This window comes from Mustela lutreola, chromosome 9, assembly GCF_030435805.1.
Source record: "Mustela lutreola isolate mMusLut2 chromosome 9, mMusLut2.pri, whole genome shotgun sequence".
NCBI lineage: Eukaryota > Metazoa > Chordata > Mammalia > Carnivora > Mustelidae > Mustela > Mustela lutreola.
Genome location: NC_081298.1, coordinates 123,694,996 through 123,711,765, shown reverse-complemented (window position 1 = coordinate 123,711,765; position 16,770 = coordinate 123,694,996). Strand labels below are relative to the sequence as shown.

The 16,770-nt window shown below is 54.3% G+C and overlaps 1 protein-coding gene across 3 annotated transcripts in view; it reads left to right on the top strand.

The window, feature by feature from the left end:
• BABAM2 (BRISC and BRCA1 A complex member 2) overlaps window positions 1-16,035 on the top strand; it is a 406,823-nt gene extending 390,788 nt beyond the window's left edge. For all 3 annotated transcript variants that reach the window (XM_059188740.1, XM_059188742.1, XM_059188739.1), the window contains one exon: window positions 15,707-16,035. In XM_059188740.1, the coding sequence (XP_059044723.1) occupies window positions 15,707-15,770 (64 nt within the window). In that variant the 3' untranslated portion in view covers window positions 15,771-16,035. The remainder of the gene's footprint in view (window positions 1-15,706) is intronic.
• The last annotated feature ends 735 nt before the right edge of the window (window positions 16,036-16,770 follow it).

Below are 16,770 nucleotides of genomic sequence, written 5' to 3'. Positions count from 1 at the left end.
TAAGAATTGGCAAACAATAGGCAGCTGCCTGTTTTTATAAATAAAGTTTTATTGGAACCCAGCCACACCTATTCATTTATATATCATCTGGGGCTGCTATCACAAGGGCAGAGTCAAACTGTAGCGAGAGGATATATGGCTCACAAAACACAAACTAATTACCATCTGGCCTTTTCCAGAAAAAGTTCGCTGATCCCGGGACTAGGTGATCTTTAGGGTTTGGGGATCCAACTTTCTCTGACTTTTGAACTTGCAATAGGCAGTTTTTGTATAGCGAGAGTTCCTGGAATAACTACTGAGGAGCTTGACTCTCTCTTCCCAGTAGTAGCGACACAAAGCATGCTTTGAGATTGGTGGAATCTGCAGAGGGTGGGGACTTACTCTGCTTTTTTATGGTTTATTTTGCTACATGACTGTGTTTATTGGTCTGCTGGCTCTGGCATCCATCGTGTTCACCAGTTCTGGAAAAAAGACACCCCAGCTGTGCGGGTCTGACTGCATTCAGTAGCATGGTTCAAGGTGGAACACGATTTGTACCTCCGTGGAAGAGAACACGGAGTGGTTGGCTTGACCACCACAGCAGTAAAAGGGAGCCGATGCTGCCCTGAGGACCCATCCTGCCCCTGTTCTGTGTTTTTCCCTGAGTCTGAACTACAAGGTGGGGCAGGAACAGCCCAGAGTGCTGAGGTAGGTTGGTGGCTGCAGTCAGAGAAACAGAAATGGGTCCTTAAAATGCCTTAAAAAATTCAGAGACTAGGAGAGGACTCATCTCTTTCATCGTCTTCCCCCGTTAGCAATCCAAACAAGATTCTAATTTATGAACTTGGCGTCCTAGTGACAGGCATCCCCTGTGTGTGCTCCAGGTACATACATAATAGAGAAACCAAAGTACAGAAATGAATGGTCCTCTTCTCAGGGCCGATCTGGTCTATAAAGAACTTCTGTGCTCACTAGAAAAGGTGCCCTCTTTGGGTTGGTGCGGAGCAGAGTTTAACTAATAGCTTTGGGTATGAAAAAAAAAAAAAAAAAAGGAAAGAAAGAAACCTGTCTGTTTCTGTGGGCATGTAGCACTGGGAGAACACATTGCTTAGCCAGCAAAGTGGGGACGGAACTCCGGGCCGCCACTTGCTGCTTCAGCCAGACGCCTTTGTGTAGAGTAGAAGCTGCTTCCCGGATGTATCCGCATCTTAGAAGTCTGTGGGGTCTTTTCCCAGGGGCCTCGCTGGCTGGCAACAGGTTAACACTGCTTGGCCTCAGTTTCTGAGTCACTGCAGCCTGGGCTGGCCCCTAGCATGCCCGTTTTTACCTGTCCCCGTCAGCGGTGCTGCCTGGCAGGGGTGGCTGCAGCGTCTCAGAGCGGGAAGAGGGGTGCCCCACAGCCAGAAGCATGAAGACTTGGTCCCTTCCCAGCAGGCAGCCTAGACCTTGATCTTCTTTAGGTGCCTATCGTGGAGAACCCACGTCCTGGCTCCTCTTTGCTCACCTCTGACCTGAAGCTGGCTCTCCACTTTAGGAACACCCATGATTTTCCAGAGTTCTACCCCAGAGGTCAGATGCGAGCAGCACGAAGAAATCTGTTACGGGGTCCAGAATAGACGAGCTCACGGTGGCGGGAGCCGACCTCACTCACGATGCATCGGGCTCCACGTCCCCCGGGGTGTGCAGTGACGCCATCCCACCGGGACAGCCCTCCTCCGTCGGGTGTGTTGTCAGAGTGGTTTCCAGGAGGTGGTTATGAACTCTCCACGGGTGAGATGGCTTTGTGGGCAGATCCGATTTCCAGCGCTCAGCTCCTGTTGGGAATTGTGTTTAGGCCAGCTGTGTGGGCAAATTTTGAAAGATTCCTAACCTACCGTTTTCATTCCGCATCCAGCCGTGGTTCTCAGCAGTTCCGAGGCTAGATGATTGGGAAGAAGGAGAAGCCAGGAGCCCACAGTAGCCCAGGACTTAAAATCTACTTCCTGTCCCCTTTCTTGGTTCTCAAAGGCTACCAGGAACAAGAGGAAATGTAGTTTGTCATTGTTTTAAGCCCTTAAAATGTGCAGAGCACTGTGCTAAGGAACAGAGTTTTGTGTCCAAGAGCAGTTATCTCTGTGCCCCAGAAAGACGCCGTCAGGAGGAAGAAGGTGGGCCATGGGCATTGGCACCCGGGGGGGATGGGGGATGGCAGCCCAGGGAAGCTGGCACCGGGGAATATCCCTGCAGTTAACTCAGGACCAGAGGCCCAGGGTCTGAGAGATAGAAAGCTTACATTTAGCAAATGTTTCTGATTTTTAAAACGGAAAGCTCCTTCAGGTCACCAGGTTCACGATGATGCTGCGCGCTTTGAGCTGTAGATACAAAGGGCAGATGTGGGGTGGGGAACCGCACTGAGCAGTGCCCTCGCACTGCACCACGGCTAGGTCCCGAGAACCCCGTAGTGGAACGGGAGTGCCCCAGAGTCCTGCCCTTCCCACACCAAGCCTGTGGCTGCAGAAGACACAGAACACCTTCCCGGGCAAGCTGCTGCCACGAGGCACTAGCCTCGGCCCAGTTCCCCCTCTGCCTTTACAGCACAACTGAGCTCGGGTGGGTTCCCTGCTCTGCCCACGTCTGTCTCTTCCTGAAGTGCCTAGGGAGGGAGTAGAGCAACGGTCTCTATTTCATACACTTGATTGTTGCTTGGCTTTAAACGGGCTTATTTTAAAAGCATATTATAAACTATAAAATACCAAGTATCAAGTTGGTTCCTTTCCTCACTCAGCAAATATTAAATGCCTCCGGGATGCCGGCCCCATCCAGGCAGGGCTCCCAGGTACTCCAGACCGGCTCGTAGACAGGAGCGATTGCGTCTGTGTCTGTTGCCTTAAAGCGAGGCAGGAGTGAGCTGCTTGGAGCGTTCCTGCTGCCGTGTGGTGGGCGTGGAGGGCGGGAGCAGAGGAAACCAACATGGTCTGAGTCCTTGCCACGTGCCTGGCACAGGTTCCTCATCACAGCCGCACGAGCTGAGTCCTACGGGAAATACACAGAGATTCGGGGTGGCCAGGCAGCTTCCCGAGTGACACGCAGGAACCAAGTGACCGATCCATATTTGAATTCAGTTCCCTCCAACTCTCAGATCCACACGCAGGGATGGTTGCCGGGGGCTCCCCTTTGCCACAGAACGACCCTAGCAGTTTCTCTCTCTACACCCTTGGATTTTTCTCCTCCCAAATATCCCCCAGCTCAGTGACTCAGTCCAAATCCTAGCCAGAAATGATCCCTCCTGATTCTAGGCCAGAGAATGGGGATCATGTGAAAGGAAAGCAGGACGATGCTGTATCACCACGAGCCAAACGTCGTATTCACAAGGAGGCAGGTTTTAGGAAAACAACAGCCTTTGCTGCGTGCTCACAACTCCTCCCGTGGTGAGGCCCAAACCCTATACTCTGGGAAAGGGAGGGTGGGGTCTTTTCAGGCAGAAAGCTACCAACAAGGACCCAGAAGTCTCTCAAGGGAGATGTGGATTTCCCTCAAAGAGCTAGCTTCTGGAAATAAATGTAACAAAGGATTTCATTTGCCCGCATCCTGAGGCCTCTCTTGCCTCTAACCTCCTAGAGAGGACAGGGGATTGCAGAACTCTTCTCCTTGTGTCTGTCCCGGCTCAGCGGCGGTGCCTCCTCCTCTTAAGTTTATTCTGATAAAGAAGGGCTAAAAAAGGAACAAACAAGGTTTTCGTCTGGCTTGGTCTCCAAGAACCAGTCCCCGCCGTTGACAGTTACGCCTGGACTTACTAGATCCAGGAACAAAGGATGTACATTCCTTGTTCGTCCGTCACGTGGCAGAACGTGGGAATATTTCTGTGTTGCTGAGGTGCAGTCCCCCAAGATGAACATGGAGGCCTCCAGTGTCTACACCAGAGGTGGTGGGGGATCTAAAGAGCCGGGTTCAAAGCTGGGCAGACCCAGGGCTTCAGAGCCAGTGACACCAGGAAGCTCCTGCCCACAGTGCTCAGGAAGGCAGCCTGGCCTCGGGGCCCTGAGTGCATGGTGGAGGCTCAGCTGCCCCAGCCATTCCATTCACAAGCCCCCCAAAACCTCGGCTGAACGTGTGCCACCTTGCTGCGCCCGAGGGTCATCACGGAAGCAGACAATGTGTATACAAGAGACATCAACCTGCAACCCCAAGCCATTGAGATAGGGTGTTTCGTTCCAGAAGACACAAGTTGGACCCATGGGCGGGGGTCTGTCCCAGGGGACAGATTTCAGTTTAGACTAAGGCAAAACATGACAACTAGTAGACATGCCTTGAAATAATGAGCTCTCCCTCGTGGAAGGTAGTCAGGCCAGGGCTAGAGGATCTCCCCTCAGAGGTACTGTTAGGGCAAGTCCTGCCCTAACAGGATCCTGAGATCTCCTCCATTCTGTCTCTGGCTGGTCCCAAATGAGTGTCTCCACGGTTGGCCCTCGAGCTCAGAGACAGGACAGATACCACGGCTGGGGTGGGTAGCCGCAAGCTTGTGGAAGTCCCAGTGCTTATACCAGGCCTTGAGGGTTGGGTCGGTTAGGGTAGGGGGGGAGGCCCCCAACTTGTTGCATGGTCCAGAAAGATTCCCTTTCCCTGCAAAGCAAACAAGTGCCTACTTAACTGGCTCCCAGCGTTGCGAAGGGAAATTAATTACTGTTTGTGATACACTTGAAGATTCCCCGATGAAAGGCCTTGTATAAATGCAAATTATTATTATTGTCATTAAAGATGCTAGACGTCTGGCCTGCTGGATAATGTCCTGGTCTAGCTCTGAGCAGAAAAGAAAGCCAGCTCCGGGCAGAAAGTTTGCTGTGGTTGATGCGGGACAATCACAGTAAGAAAGAGGTCCGGGAGGGCTTGGCACATGACTGTGAGAGTGAAGCCACCCAGCTCCTGACCAGAGTTAGCATGCCGCTCTCTGCTCCAGGAGCCAAGTGTCTGTGGGTTTCCGAAGGCCAGGGCCCGCTCAGGTTCATTCCTTGATCCCTGCAGGACCCGGCGCCGAGACCTGAGCAGGGGCTAGCCATGAATGAATGTTCGGTCGTCTGCCAGGCTGAGGGATGGACGGAAGACAGCCGGGATGTATGCTGGCCACTCAGTCTTGGGGTCCTGTGTCAGATCTGGAGACAAAGGAGAGCGATCTAGAAACCGCAGATATATGTGATGTCTCCGATGATGCTTATTAAGGCTTTGAGAGAACCCCTCGAGCAAAGCGCAGGGAGAGCTCATTTATTAATTACTGTTTCCACTTAAGACACCGTCTCTGGCTAAAGTGGTTGGATTGCGACCAAAGCAATAATAATAGTAATAATAATGGATAATAGTGTATTAGACCTGGACGTGAACTCAGAAGCCATCCCTTCTCTCGACCGAGGAAGCATCTGGGGTTCAGGGAGGTGAGGTGGCCCATCCCCAGGCACAGAACAAGGTAGAGGCAGAGCCAGAATCACACTTCAGCCCTCTCCACTCTAGTCTACAGCTCAATTATTTCAAGATAATAATACCTCTCATTTTATAGCACTTTACAGACATAGTCCTTCTCAACAGCCCTGGAGAGTTCTAAGATGCCAGGTGACCTTCCTGTTAAAGGACTTTCTGCCCTCTGCTCTTCTGGGGCTCCTTATTTAGCGAACATTCACGATGTCTGGCATGTGCAGCTGGTAGATGGCACGTGTCACATGACCTTTTCGTGGACATTCAGAGTAGGCCTCATGCTTCATCAGGGCGCCTGAGTACTTCCAGGAACCAGAGGGACAAGTGAGAGGGAGGCCAAGTTCACCCCTTTGTCCCTTGTTACTGCCATCACAGTTTGACTCCAAAACCACCCAGTGCAGGTCCCCAGAGGGGGACTGAAGAGAGCACTCAACAGCCCTGGACACATGAACCTGTAAGAGAGAGGGCCGTTTAGGGGGCTGTGCAAGAACAGAGGTGGGTGTGAAGGGAGCTGGCAGTAAGTAGCTCTCGAAATTCGTAACCAGGCTGTGGGCAATTCTCGTTTTCACAGAGGGGACTGAAATATTAGCTAAGCTGATGTTTGGGAGGGGAGGATCCATGCATCAAAGCATGGAGTGGTTGGTCCCCAAGCACACCCCCTCACCGTAGACGACCGTCCTGGTGACTCAGCGTCCTGCAGCTGCCCCGAGGCAGACCCCTGCCCCCCCCCACCGGAAGCCATGGCGGTGGGGAAAGAATGTGTACTTTGGGGTCAGTCAGCTCTGGATTCATAAGTAGCATTGCCACCAATTCCCTGTGTGATCTTAGAAAAGTTACTTGGCGTCTCTGAATCGTAGATTTCTCACTGGCAAGGACAGGTAATAAGGCCTCCCTGGTAGTAGGCCCAGGAGAAGGAGTCAACGTAAAGTAATACAGACGGAAGCAAACAGCACGATGTCTAGGAGGTAGTAGGCAGCCCCTGCCGTGTACTTACAGCTTTCGGGGTTCCTGCCATCCACAGGAACACATTTGTTTTATATCCTCATCCAGTATTTATAACTCAAATAAAAGTTTCCTGGAAAACTGTTTCCCCCTGCCACAAATGACACATCCTGATTTTGTTTTGTTTCATGTTAATGCTCGTCGGGACCCACGAAGTGGGTTTTACAACCCGCTCCAGCCGTTACAGCCATCACTGGAACCAGGGCGTTCGATGCCGTGTGTGGGTCTCACTTATCTTCACTGTGTGTATGTCCTCCCTTTCCTTCCGGTCCTTCCTTCCTGCCCTTGTCTGTCTAGCCGACACGGGGGCCACAGCTAGCTGGGCACAGCATGGCAGGGCCCCGGGCTTGGTGCAGAGGGGAAGAGACTCGCCAAGCAGGTGAGCTCCTCTTCCTGTGCTCTTCCCGGTCCTCTGCGGTGCCTCAGTGGGACCGACAGGACCCACAAGGCCCTCCGCCTGCCAGATTCTGTCTCCTGCCAGCCTGCTGGAGAACTTCGCTCCTCTCCTAGCCCAGCAGAGCCCACCCGGTTTCTGCGAAGGCCACTGCAGCCCAGCGGAGAGGGTAGGCCTCAGGCATCCTCTTCCATTGAATAATCTCGTCTTTCGGAATCTGCTATTCCTTCTGTAAGGCCCCGAGAGCCAGATGTCTGGGAATGGTCTTTCGGCGGCCAGGTGTGGGGATGAGACTGGAAAGAAGAGGGCGCATGGCCATCCTTGTAGCCTCTCCCCCGTGTGTGCAAGGGGCATCTATCTGTGTACACCCAGCTGTCGGAGGGGGCGGGACGCAAGCACCCAGGGAGCAGCCAGGGGCCCAGGCAGCCAGGGAAGACACGAACTACAGCCTCCAGCTGCCGAGAGTCAAAGTGAGAGAACCCAGATTTAGGCAGACACCACTTTATAGCCCCAGGGAGATTCTCTAGGGAGAACAGCACTCTTTTATGCCCTAAAGAGTTGATTTGCTAAGCGTTTCCTAGTCCTTTGGGGGTCTGGCCGTCTGATGGGGAGGCTGATGCTTGGCAGTGCTGAGTAGGAGCCTTGGGCTGTGCCTGCTGGAGTGTGACTCGGGGACGACCTGCCCTCGGCCCGGCCAGCTCAGCTGGGACCCTGAGCACTTCCTCTTTGAGGTCTAGCCTTTGGTTTTTCCCCCCTTCGCTGACTAAGAGGGGAGGGTAATCTGTGACCTTGGCAGTGACTCACAGCCATCAGACAGGCGGTCCGCTTCTCCCCCAGTGCAGGTGAGCGCAGGAGAAGCCCTTGCCCTGGCCAGGCCAGTGGAGGAATCTTGGTCCCCACCACCAGCATCCACACGGCTGTTGGCCAGAGCCAGGGCTCGGCTCCTGTTCGTGTAGCCCGGGGCGGAGCAAGCAGAAGATTGGTGCCCGCGGTCGAGGCACCTGGCACCCGAGGCGTGGTGGGCAGGTGCAGATTGGGAGACAAGATGAGCCCCCAGGGCTGTGGCTCTGCTCTGGCAGAGCCAGGCAGCACCACACTCCTTAGCCCCCAACACCTACTATCTGGCTTCCTTCTAGCCAGGTACACCCCGTCATCTCAGCCCACCCCCCTGCATGGGGGCCCAGCCTCTCTCAGGGGCCACACGGGCACCCTCTCTTCCCAGCCTCTCATCAGGTAGGTTCAGGATGGAGACGGCGTCAGGCTGAGAGGTACAAGTTAGAGAGGACTCTATCCCTAGAGTCCCGCCCAGCTAGAGAGACTCTGGCCCTAGCTCCAGGGCCTCTGGTCAGCCTTGGGGCAGGCCTGCCTCCCTCCCTCCCTTCCTTCCTGCGCCAAGTTGGTATTCGTTTGCTGTGAGGCCCAAAGGACGCAGGGATGGGTGAGTACCACCACGGGGCTGCCATCAGGGAGTGTAAGCTGGCTGGGGGACAGCGGCTGGGATGTGACAGAGGTGGAGCCCATGGAGGACGGGCGCCCTGGGGTTGGGGGAGGCTCAGGAGCCCGTAAGGACTCCCGTCCCTCCCTGTCATTTGGCTAGCTGGCCTGTCCTGCCCTCCCCTGCCTTCTCAGTACACAGCCCCCTGGGATGCCCCGCAGGCAGGGACACCTGCAGCCCTTGGGAGCAAGGCCTCACCCCTGCAGTTGCAGAAGCCAGCTGTAAGCTAGCATAGCCCAGAGGAACTGGCCAGGCTCCAGAGGGCCTCCTTGGAGAGCCTCAGAAGGAGAGAGAACCACTAGGTAATTTTGATCATTTTAGTAAGCATTTAAAGACACCCTATGATTTAGCAGGAGCCAGATTTCATTCCAATACTTTGATGTCTAGAAATGGCTCCTGGTTGGTTGGTTGGTGAAGTCCTCCTAAAACAGCATTTGATTTAATTCAACACATACTGGGACGACGGTCCTAGCCGTCGATCGTCTCACAGGCGAGGAGCCCGAGCTGTACAAGACATCGTCTAGACACCAATCTAAACATTCCAGACTCAAGGCAGACCACGGCTGGGCCTGAGGTCGGAGGCCCAGCATGCTGCGGAATCCAGCAGAGGGACAATCAGTTCCAGCTGAGGGCGAGGGCGCTGCGGGAGCCTGGGAGTGTGTGAGGCGGTGTGCCCATCACCCGTCAAGCCTTCGCATCTCAGGCATGTTGGGTTTCCTTGTTTGGCAAGTTAGGACCCCCCTAAAAATGAACCAGGCATGCTCAGAGGTTGGCACATTTCGGGCAACTGTGGGAACCAGTTACAACCACTTGTTTGTTCCAGAAGCCCGCACCAGAGAGCCAGGCTGACGTCGCCTGGGGCACAGCCACAAAATGAGCTCCCATTGTGCCAGTCATTTGCCCACCAAGGCACCCAGAGTGGGATGGGGCGGTCTTCACAAGGGCCTTTGCCCTTTGGGGTGAAGGGCAATAGGACCAGGTCTCTCTGTAGAGATCCTATTTTAGGGATGACCTCTATGACACGAGGTCCGTATTTACAGCAGCCGCCGGGAACAACGAGGACAAGGCAAGACCCCGAGCAATGATTAGCAGGTCTTGCCTCACACTATTTACGGGACGCCTTTGATTTTCAGACCACAATCGGTTTTCATAGGACTGATTAAAAACATGTGCCAGTGGAAGTCACAGCTGCAGAAGAAAAGTGGAAAAAGAAATGAGCCTTAGATGTTTTGGAACTTGCCTCTATTTGCAAAAATGAATTCTGACTTGATTTATATTTCCTTGATTTACTGACAATGAGGGTCGTGTCCCCGAACCGCTTCTCCTGCCCCGCCCCCTCTCCACCACCGCCTTGGCCTGACTCCGGCAAACAGCACAAAGCTCATCTCATGATTGCCCAGCGAAAAGTATTTTTGAATTCCAGAAAGAGACGACTGCGTTCTGCTTCGGAAGATGATTGTTTAGGCTTTTGTGAAATAAAAAAGTCCCGAGTAAGAGTCTGAAGAGGCAGCAAGGCCACGGGGTCTCCTGTGTGGCCTCCTGTGTGGCCCTGGGGTGGGAAGACACACTCCTGTGGCCGGAGATCAGGGTACCACTGGGTAGGTACCTTTCCTGAACTCACGAAGCTTCTGTTTTCTTGCCTGCAAACGGAAAGCAGGGCTTCCTGCCACACTCGGCATGCTGGGAGCGCCGGCCACATTTAACCTGCTTCGTGTCGTTCCTTCCCTTTCTCCTGAGTCCCCAGTCTCTGCGGACTTTATTTTCAGTTTTTGCTCTTACTTTCTTAAAGCTGTACCAATTCCAATGTTGAGATGCTGTTTTCTTCTTTCAAAAAGATCCGTTGAATAAATACGGAACTGCAGTTACAGGAGGGAAAACCCCTGTGGATGAGCCTTTTGGGGGCAAAGTTCCTAACTGCCTTCTCCTGAAGTTCGGAGGATTTCCCTGATGGCCGCTCTCATAACTCCAGGGTCTGCAGAGCCCCTTCCACAGAACAATCACAGATGATTAACAAGAACTTGGGATGGCACCTTCCCTTGGTGGGAAGACAGAGGGACAGCCCAGGAGTCAGCCTTCCGTCCCTCTCATGAGCTGCCTGTGGTATCCCGAAGCCTCTTCTTGGAGCCCTGCAGGATTCATCACGAACCTGGTCTTCTTGGTGAAGGAGCTTGGTGGCTAGTCACAGCGGCCACCCCGCCTCGCCACCCTGCCACCTCTTGCGACTGTGCTGTGCCAGGCCTTGGCCTTGGGCTTGGCTAGGGCTCTCATGTAACAGAGTAGTTAAGTGGCTTGCTCAGGGTCGTCGCATGGATATCTTATAAGAGACCATGAAGTATAAATCTTTCTGTTATGGGTGAGGAAACTGAGTCCCAGTTCCAGAGGATGCACCAATCCAAGGCCTGGACTAGGGCCCATGTCTTCTGTTCATGCTTCAGGACTCTTTCCACCTGACCCACCGTCTCCCCCTTACCATACCTACTGCCCTGAACAGAAGATCTGTTGCAGGCCCCAGCCCACTTTGATATACCCCCATCGTGGGCATCCAGAGCCCCGGGATTCTTTTTTTTTTTTTTTTTTTTTTTTTATATTTTATTTATTTATTTGACAGAGAGAGAGAGAGATCACAAGTAGGCAGAGGTAGGCAGAGAGAGAGGTGGAAGCAGGCTCCCTGCCGAGCAGAGAGTCTGATGTGGGCAGAGCCCCGGGATTCTTAAACATCCCTCTAGTTCCCAGCTGCCACCCCCTCCCTGACCAGAGCCTGGCACAGGAGCAGAGCCAGCAGGCTTGGGCAAAGGACAGCAGAGCCTGCAGGTGCCTCTCAGCACACAGCTCACCCTTAGAGAGCCCAGGTGTGCCGCCAGCAGCCCTGGACTGGGTTTCAGGAGATGCACAGTGCTCTGCAAGTTTGAAGTTAGCCAAGAAGCCACGTCAGAAGGGATGAACGGAGGGCAGCACCCAAGGCCCCCTTCTTCCACACAGGGACTTGCTCTTCTGCAGCCATACATGCTCTGGCTGTTCCCACAGACTCACATCCTCTGCCCTCAGACCCAGTTTGGTCCCAATGGGAGCTGTTGACATCTACCAACCATCTTTTCAACCAGGCACTGGGCCAAGGCTGACTTGGGCCATCTCATTTAATCCTGATGAGGATTACCCTTCGAGGCAATGTAAGGCTATTTTTCCCCTTTTAGAGTTGAAGAAATTAAAGCTGAAGAGGTGAGTCTCTTGCTCAAGCAATACAGGCAGGGGCAGTGCCGGGCCAGGAACTCAGGTGTGGCTGGTTCGAGCGCGCACACCACACGCACTGCCTCGTCCTTCACGTCCGCAGCCGACAGGGCCTGGGGATCACCAGACTTAGCTCCCTGCTTGGTATGTGAGGAACCTGATGCCTGGAGAGGGGAGAGATGTCCTGCGGAGCACCCCGTTCCCTGACTCCTGGCCGGAGGGGTCTGTCTGCCTCGCTCCCTGCCCGGCCACTCCTGCTCTGAAATCACAGAAAACCTACCCAGCTTTTCTTCAGCTTGGGGTCAGTTCTTCCGGTTTTATTCTTCTCACCTGAGACTCTCGGATTGGCCTGAGCTGTGATTTCATAACACCCAGAGCAAAGGGACCACCACCAGTGAAGAGGGTCAGAACCTTACTTTGTCCTGAGGCATATTTAGCTCGAATTTGGTCTAAAAATAAATGCCCTTCCAGCGTGAATGGATAGAATGATGAGTTTAACTGACTCAGGGCCTCTCTCCCCACAGCTCCTCTTGGCCGTGAGCGGGAGGTGAGGAGACGGGCCCTTTGCCACCCGCAGCCCACCACGCTTTAAAGCTTGCCATGCGTTTTGTCTTTGGGTCAAAGAGTTTTTTAAAAGGTGGCAGATAACTAGTGCCTTTGGCAAGGTATGCCTTGGGCAGTTCTCCAGTTTCTTTGATAAAGAGTGAAATAAATGAAAACAAAAAATCTATAACTGGGTGGGAGCCGCTTGTCATTTCCCCCTTCCGCCTCCCCCGTCTCCCTGAAGTGACTTCGTGAGGAGGCAGCGGAGCAGCGCTCACTGACGACAGCTGGTAGCCTCATGGCTCTTGACAGCCCTTCTCCACACTGCTTCCCCTTGGCGTCACACGGCTCACCCTGGCAGGGAAAGCCCAGGACAGAACAGGAAACTTCAGAACTTTCTGAAGGAGGAAAGAGCTTCTCTAGAGCAGGCTCCCTCTCGCCAAGACCTTTCCGTCTGAGGAGCTGGGAGTACGGCAGCCCCTACCCCAGAAGTTTCCAAGGAAAAACTGAGTGGATCAGATTTGCTTCAGGAGCCGTGTGACCCTGGGCCTGCAGCACCGGAGGTGCGGGGAGCGCGCCGTGCCCCACAGGGCGCGCCCCAGTATCAGGCAGCCCCATCGAGCTCCTTCTCAGGGGCCTGCTGTGGGGCCAGCTTGTACCCTGGGGCGGGGACACTGCCCTGCGCAGGGGTGCCTGGGTCGGTCACATGCCATGGGGTACTTCAAGCAGCAGTGCAAAGGCAGTGGACGTTGGCAGCGGCCTGTCTGTCGCTGACCCTTAAGGATGGGCCACCAGGCTCCTCTCCGGTGAACGCGTGCGTGTCACTGGGCTAACAGCAGTGGATGGAATGGGGAGGGAGGACTGTCCTGCATTTGTGGGTGGTGACAGACAGCCGGCAGGGTCCCTGCCCACATGGTCCCATGCAAGCATCATGTCAGGGTGGGCTCATCACCCCTGCTCACCGGGCGAACACAGCCCAGAGCTTCCCTTGGCCACCCATCCTCACTCTGGGGCTGTGGCTCTTCGGGCCTCATCGCAGTGGCTCTGGGCCGTAAGGACTAGTGTAGCCGTGCAGCTGGCGGAAAGGGGCTTTGAGCTCAGAGATGTTGACCGTTGGGCTGGCTCAGGACCGCGTCGAGCAGGATGTGGATGGAAGAGGGAGCTTTATCCTTCTTTCTCACTAACTGTTGGCATAATTTGAAGTTTGAGAATGGACTGCGTTTTCTTCTTCTGTACCTAGATACCACTTTTGTCCACTCCCGGAGGCTATATCTCTCTTCTTAGTAGCATGTCATGGACCTGCCTTAACATTTTACAAACCCGCAGCCATCAGTAGATATGTTAATGACAGCCACTGAGGTGGCACTGAGTGCTGTCCGTGGGCTGGCAAGTACCACATATGCGTATGTGACAGACACTGGGAGAAGCACAGAGACTGTCTGTAGGCAGAGAGAGAACTTCTTGGTCACCAGGGAAGACTTGATAGGAGCCAGCGCACTTGGCCTGAGCATGAAGTGGAAAATGACACATGAGAAGAAGAGCAGGTGGCCTGACTGGAGGAGGGGGCTTGCATCCTGGACCATGCCTGGGCTTTGGGGGGTCTGTGACATCCTCCCAATGCCCCCAGTTGCAGGGCGGGGAACTTCTGTGCAGTTTTTCTGGGAGAGGATTCTTCGTTCTTTTAGCTTTTCAAGGGAGGGGTGCGTGAGCCTAAAAATGGAACGAAAGGGCAAAAACGATTTCTTTGACATGTTGGAGCCAGATAGTGAAAACCACTGAGTGCCAGGCTGCACGTCTGGGGAACATGCAGGGTCTTGGTTGGGGGAGTGACAGACAACCACACTTCAAGAAAATGTGTTCGGTTGCAACAGAAAGCCCAAGTCCGCCTGTGTCCAGGGGAGAAACAGCCTTCAGCGGCAGTTTTGTTGAAGGTCAAGACCAGGAGCCAGGGCGTGTCATGAAGGACAGAGGGGACATTGTGGAGGAAGAAGACGAACCTTCAGGATAAATTCACCACGGGGCTTTAGGGAGAGGTAGAAACGGGATTCGGGCACAGAAATGCAAATGGGCCAAAGCACGTTCAGACACATGCTATGGAGGAGCCCTTCATTTGGGGGGCACCGGTTTAAACTGCAGGGACACCCATAGGTGGCTGGAATGTGGGACTGGAAGTTCCTGGGAGAAGTGAGGGTCGTTCTGTGCCGAAGGGGGTGAGTCTGAGAACAGCACCATGTGTGAGGGGCGTGGGGGGCGAGACAGGAGGGTTTCAGAGAGAGAGTTCGTCAGGGGCATGGCAAGGAGAAGGGAGGTAGACCTAGAATGCCGGGTGTCACCTGGGGCACGGCTCCCTGAGAGGGGAGCCCGCGGAGGCCAGGGCCGGTGTGAAAGAGGTTGCAGTTGACTTGGTGCTGGGGCAGCAGGCAGGCCGTCAGGTCTCGTGTGACTGCACTGGGGGACCCCAGGGCCTATTGAGTTGTGCAGGGCTACTCATTCCTGCACCGGCGGAGCCTTTTGGGGGGCCTTGGTGGTACTGGTGGTGACCGGGCTTCTAGGTGGCCCTTCCTGGTTCATGTCACGGTTCCAAGTGAGCCACTCAGACAAGTAGGGTGTGACTACTCTGGCCTCGTGTGAGAACAGTGCTGGGGAGAAGCAAGTGAGTGGCAAGCAGGGTGACCAGGGGCAAGGGGTGCCACCCTGCCCCTCCACTTCCTACCTCACCTGCTGTTTTCCTGCAGAGCTTCGAGTTCCAGGCTCACAGTGGGCCGCCCCCTGCCACCAGTCCCTCCTCCTGCTGTGTTTCTTGCCTGGAACACGGAATGCTTCCCCTACCTCAGCCCAGCGCCTCACGGTACCCCCATAGATGCCCTTACCGCCTCAATTGGTGTTACAATGTGTTGGTCTGCTCCTCTAAACTGGGATCTCCTGCTGGCAGGGGCCCTGTCCAGGTCCTCTGGCAGCCCCGGGCATCGTATACCATGCCTGGCAGAGCAGGCCCATGCAGAATGTGGAGCCCATCTCTACCGATTCAAATCTGGGTGCCAGAAAGGCCAGACGGTCCGCCCCAGATCCTTTACCTCTCCGTAAGCAGCCAAGGAAACTTCTCTTGATACCCAGCCTGGATTTTTTTCCAGCAGACCAGACTGCACATATGTTTGGAAATAAATGGAGACCATGAAACACAAGAAACCCTTTTTATTAGACCCTCTTTGTATGAAGTCAAAGATCCAACCGAGTGAAGAGTACAGCTCTCTTTATATTTCTGGTCACAGAAACGACAAGGTGGCTGGCTGGGCCACTCTCTGGCTTGTCGCGGGGGTCGGGCTCTCATCTTCGGCCTGGGAGAGGCAGAGGGAGCCCGCGTACTGGTGTCTAACAGGACCTGGCAGCCTGGAAAGTCTGCATACGGGCCCTTGAAAGACCCGTGCACGATAGTACAGAAGTGAACTGCTTGCACCTCCCTTGGAAAAATCCAGAGAGTTTTGCATCAGCAGGAAAGGGAAATCCAATTCAAGAGGCATGAACAATAAGTAACAACTGTTCTGAGTTAGGTTGAAAGCTCTGAGTTGCACTTTTTTCCAAGTTGTTTGTGCTAACCGCAATTTTTTTCTTCTCCCCCTCTTTCCCACCAGGGCTTATTTCAAAACCTTTGTCCCTCAGTTCCAGGAGGCAGCGTTTGCCAATGGAAAGCTCTAGGAAACACCAGCATTGAGAGGTGGCCAGCCAGACTGCTCTGTCCACATGCGTGTCAGCACATATGGCCGCTTCCTGGAAGCCACTTGGAATGCCTTCATGGTAGCGTTTTGCTCGCGCAGCAGCTTTGCACGCCCTGCCCGGAACCCAGACCGAAGCCAGCTGGCACTAACCTGGGCCCTCGGGCCCCCACCTCTGGCCACTCCCTCTTTGTTTCCTTCGGTATACTTCATAGTTGGAAGAAATAAAATCACAGATTCTGACAACAGTTCTTTTCCGGGGAAAGTAAGACATCACAAATGCACACACCCCGATTTCAGGAAAGCCTTTGTCTCTGAGACCTTATTTAAGTGTCAAGAAGAAAACCCCTTCGCCTTTATTTTTCCCTGAAATACGTGTCGTGTGTGTGTGTGTGTGTGTGTGTGTGTGTGTGAGTGATTTCCCCAGCATTTCCCACTTGGGGCTGCTCTCCATTGGAAAAGGTGCTGCCTGAGTGAATCTGGCCTCTCTGCGTGGTCTCAGCCTCCCAGCCAGCCAGGACCCTGGCCGCTGCTCAGGAGCACATAGGACCCAGCACCCCCTCCAGCCCTGCCCCCCACCCCAGCTCCCTGCGTGTGCACCATGTGCACAGAGGCAGTCATTAAAGTTTGCTGAATGGGCCGGTGACTCCGTCCAGCCCGCTCTCACATCACTCAGCCCTCCCTGGGCTGACGGGCGAGCTCTTTGGGCTTCTGCAACCCTGTGTGCATCGTACCTAGAAAACAGAGGTTGGGCCTTGTGTTCCGTCACTGGCGTATCTGAGACAGCTGGGTTCAGGCCACTTGGCTGTCATCCAGGGACAGAGCAGGGCAGATACCCTGAGGAAGTTCCTCCTGTCCTGTATTCGTGGATTGTCACAGCCTGACGGGGTCTCAAGACACCCCCGTTGTTTTCACCCCCCGGCCCTCTCCCCTGCTTCTCTCTTACGTGTACAGAGAGAAGTGAGGCCCAAGAGCTACAGAAA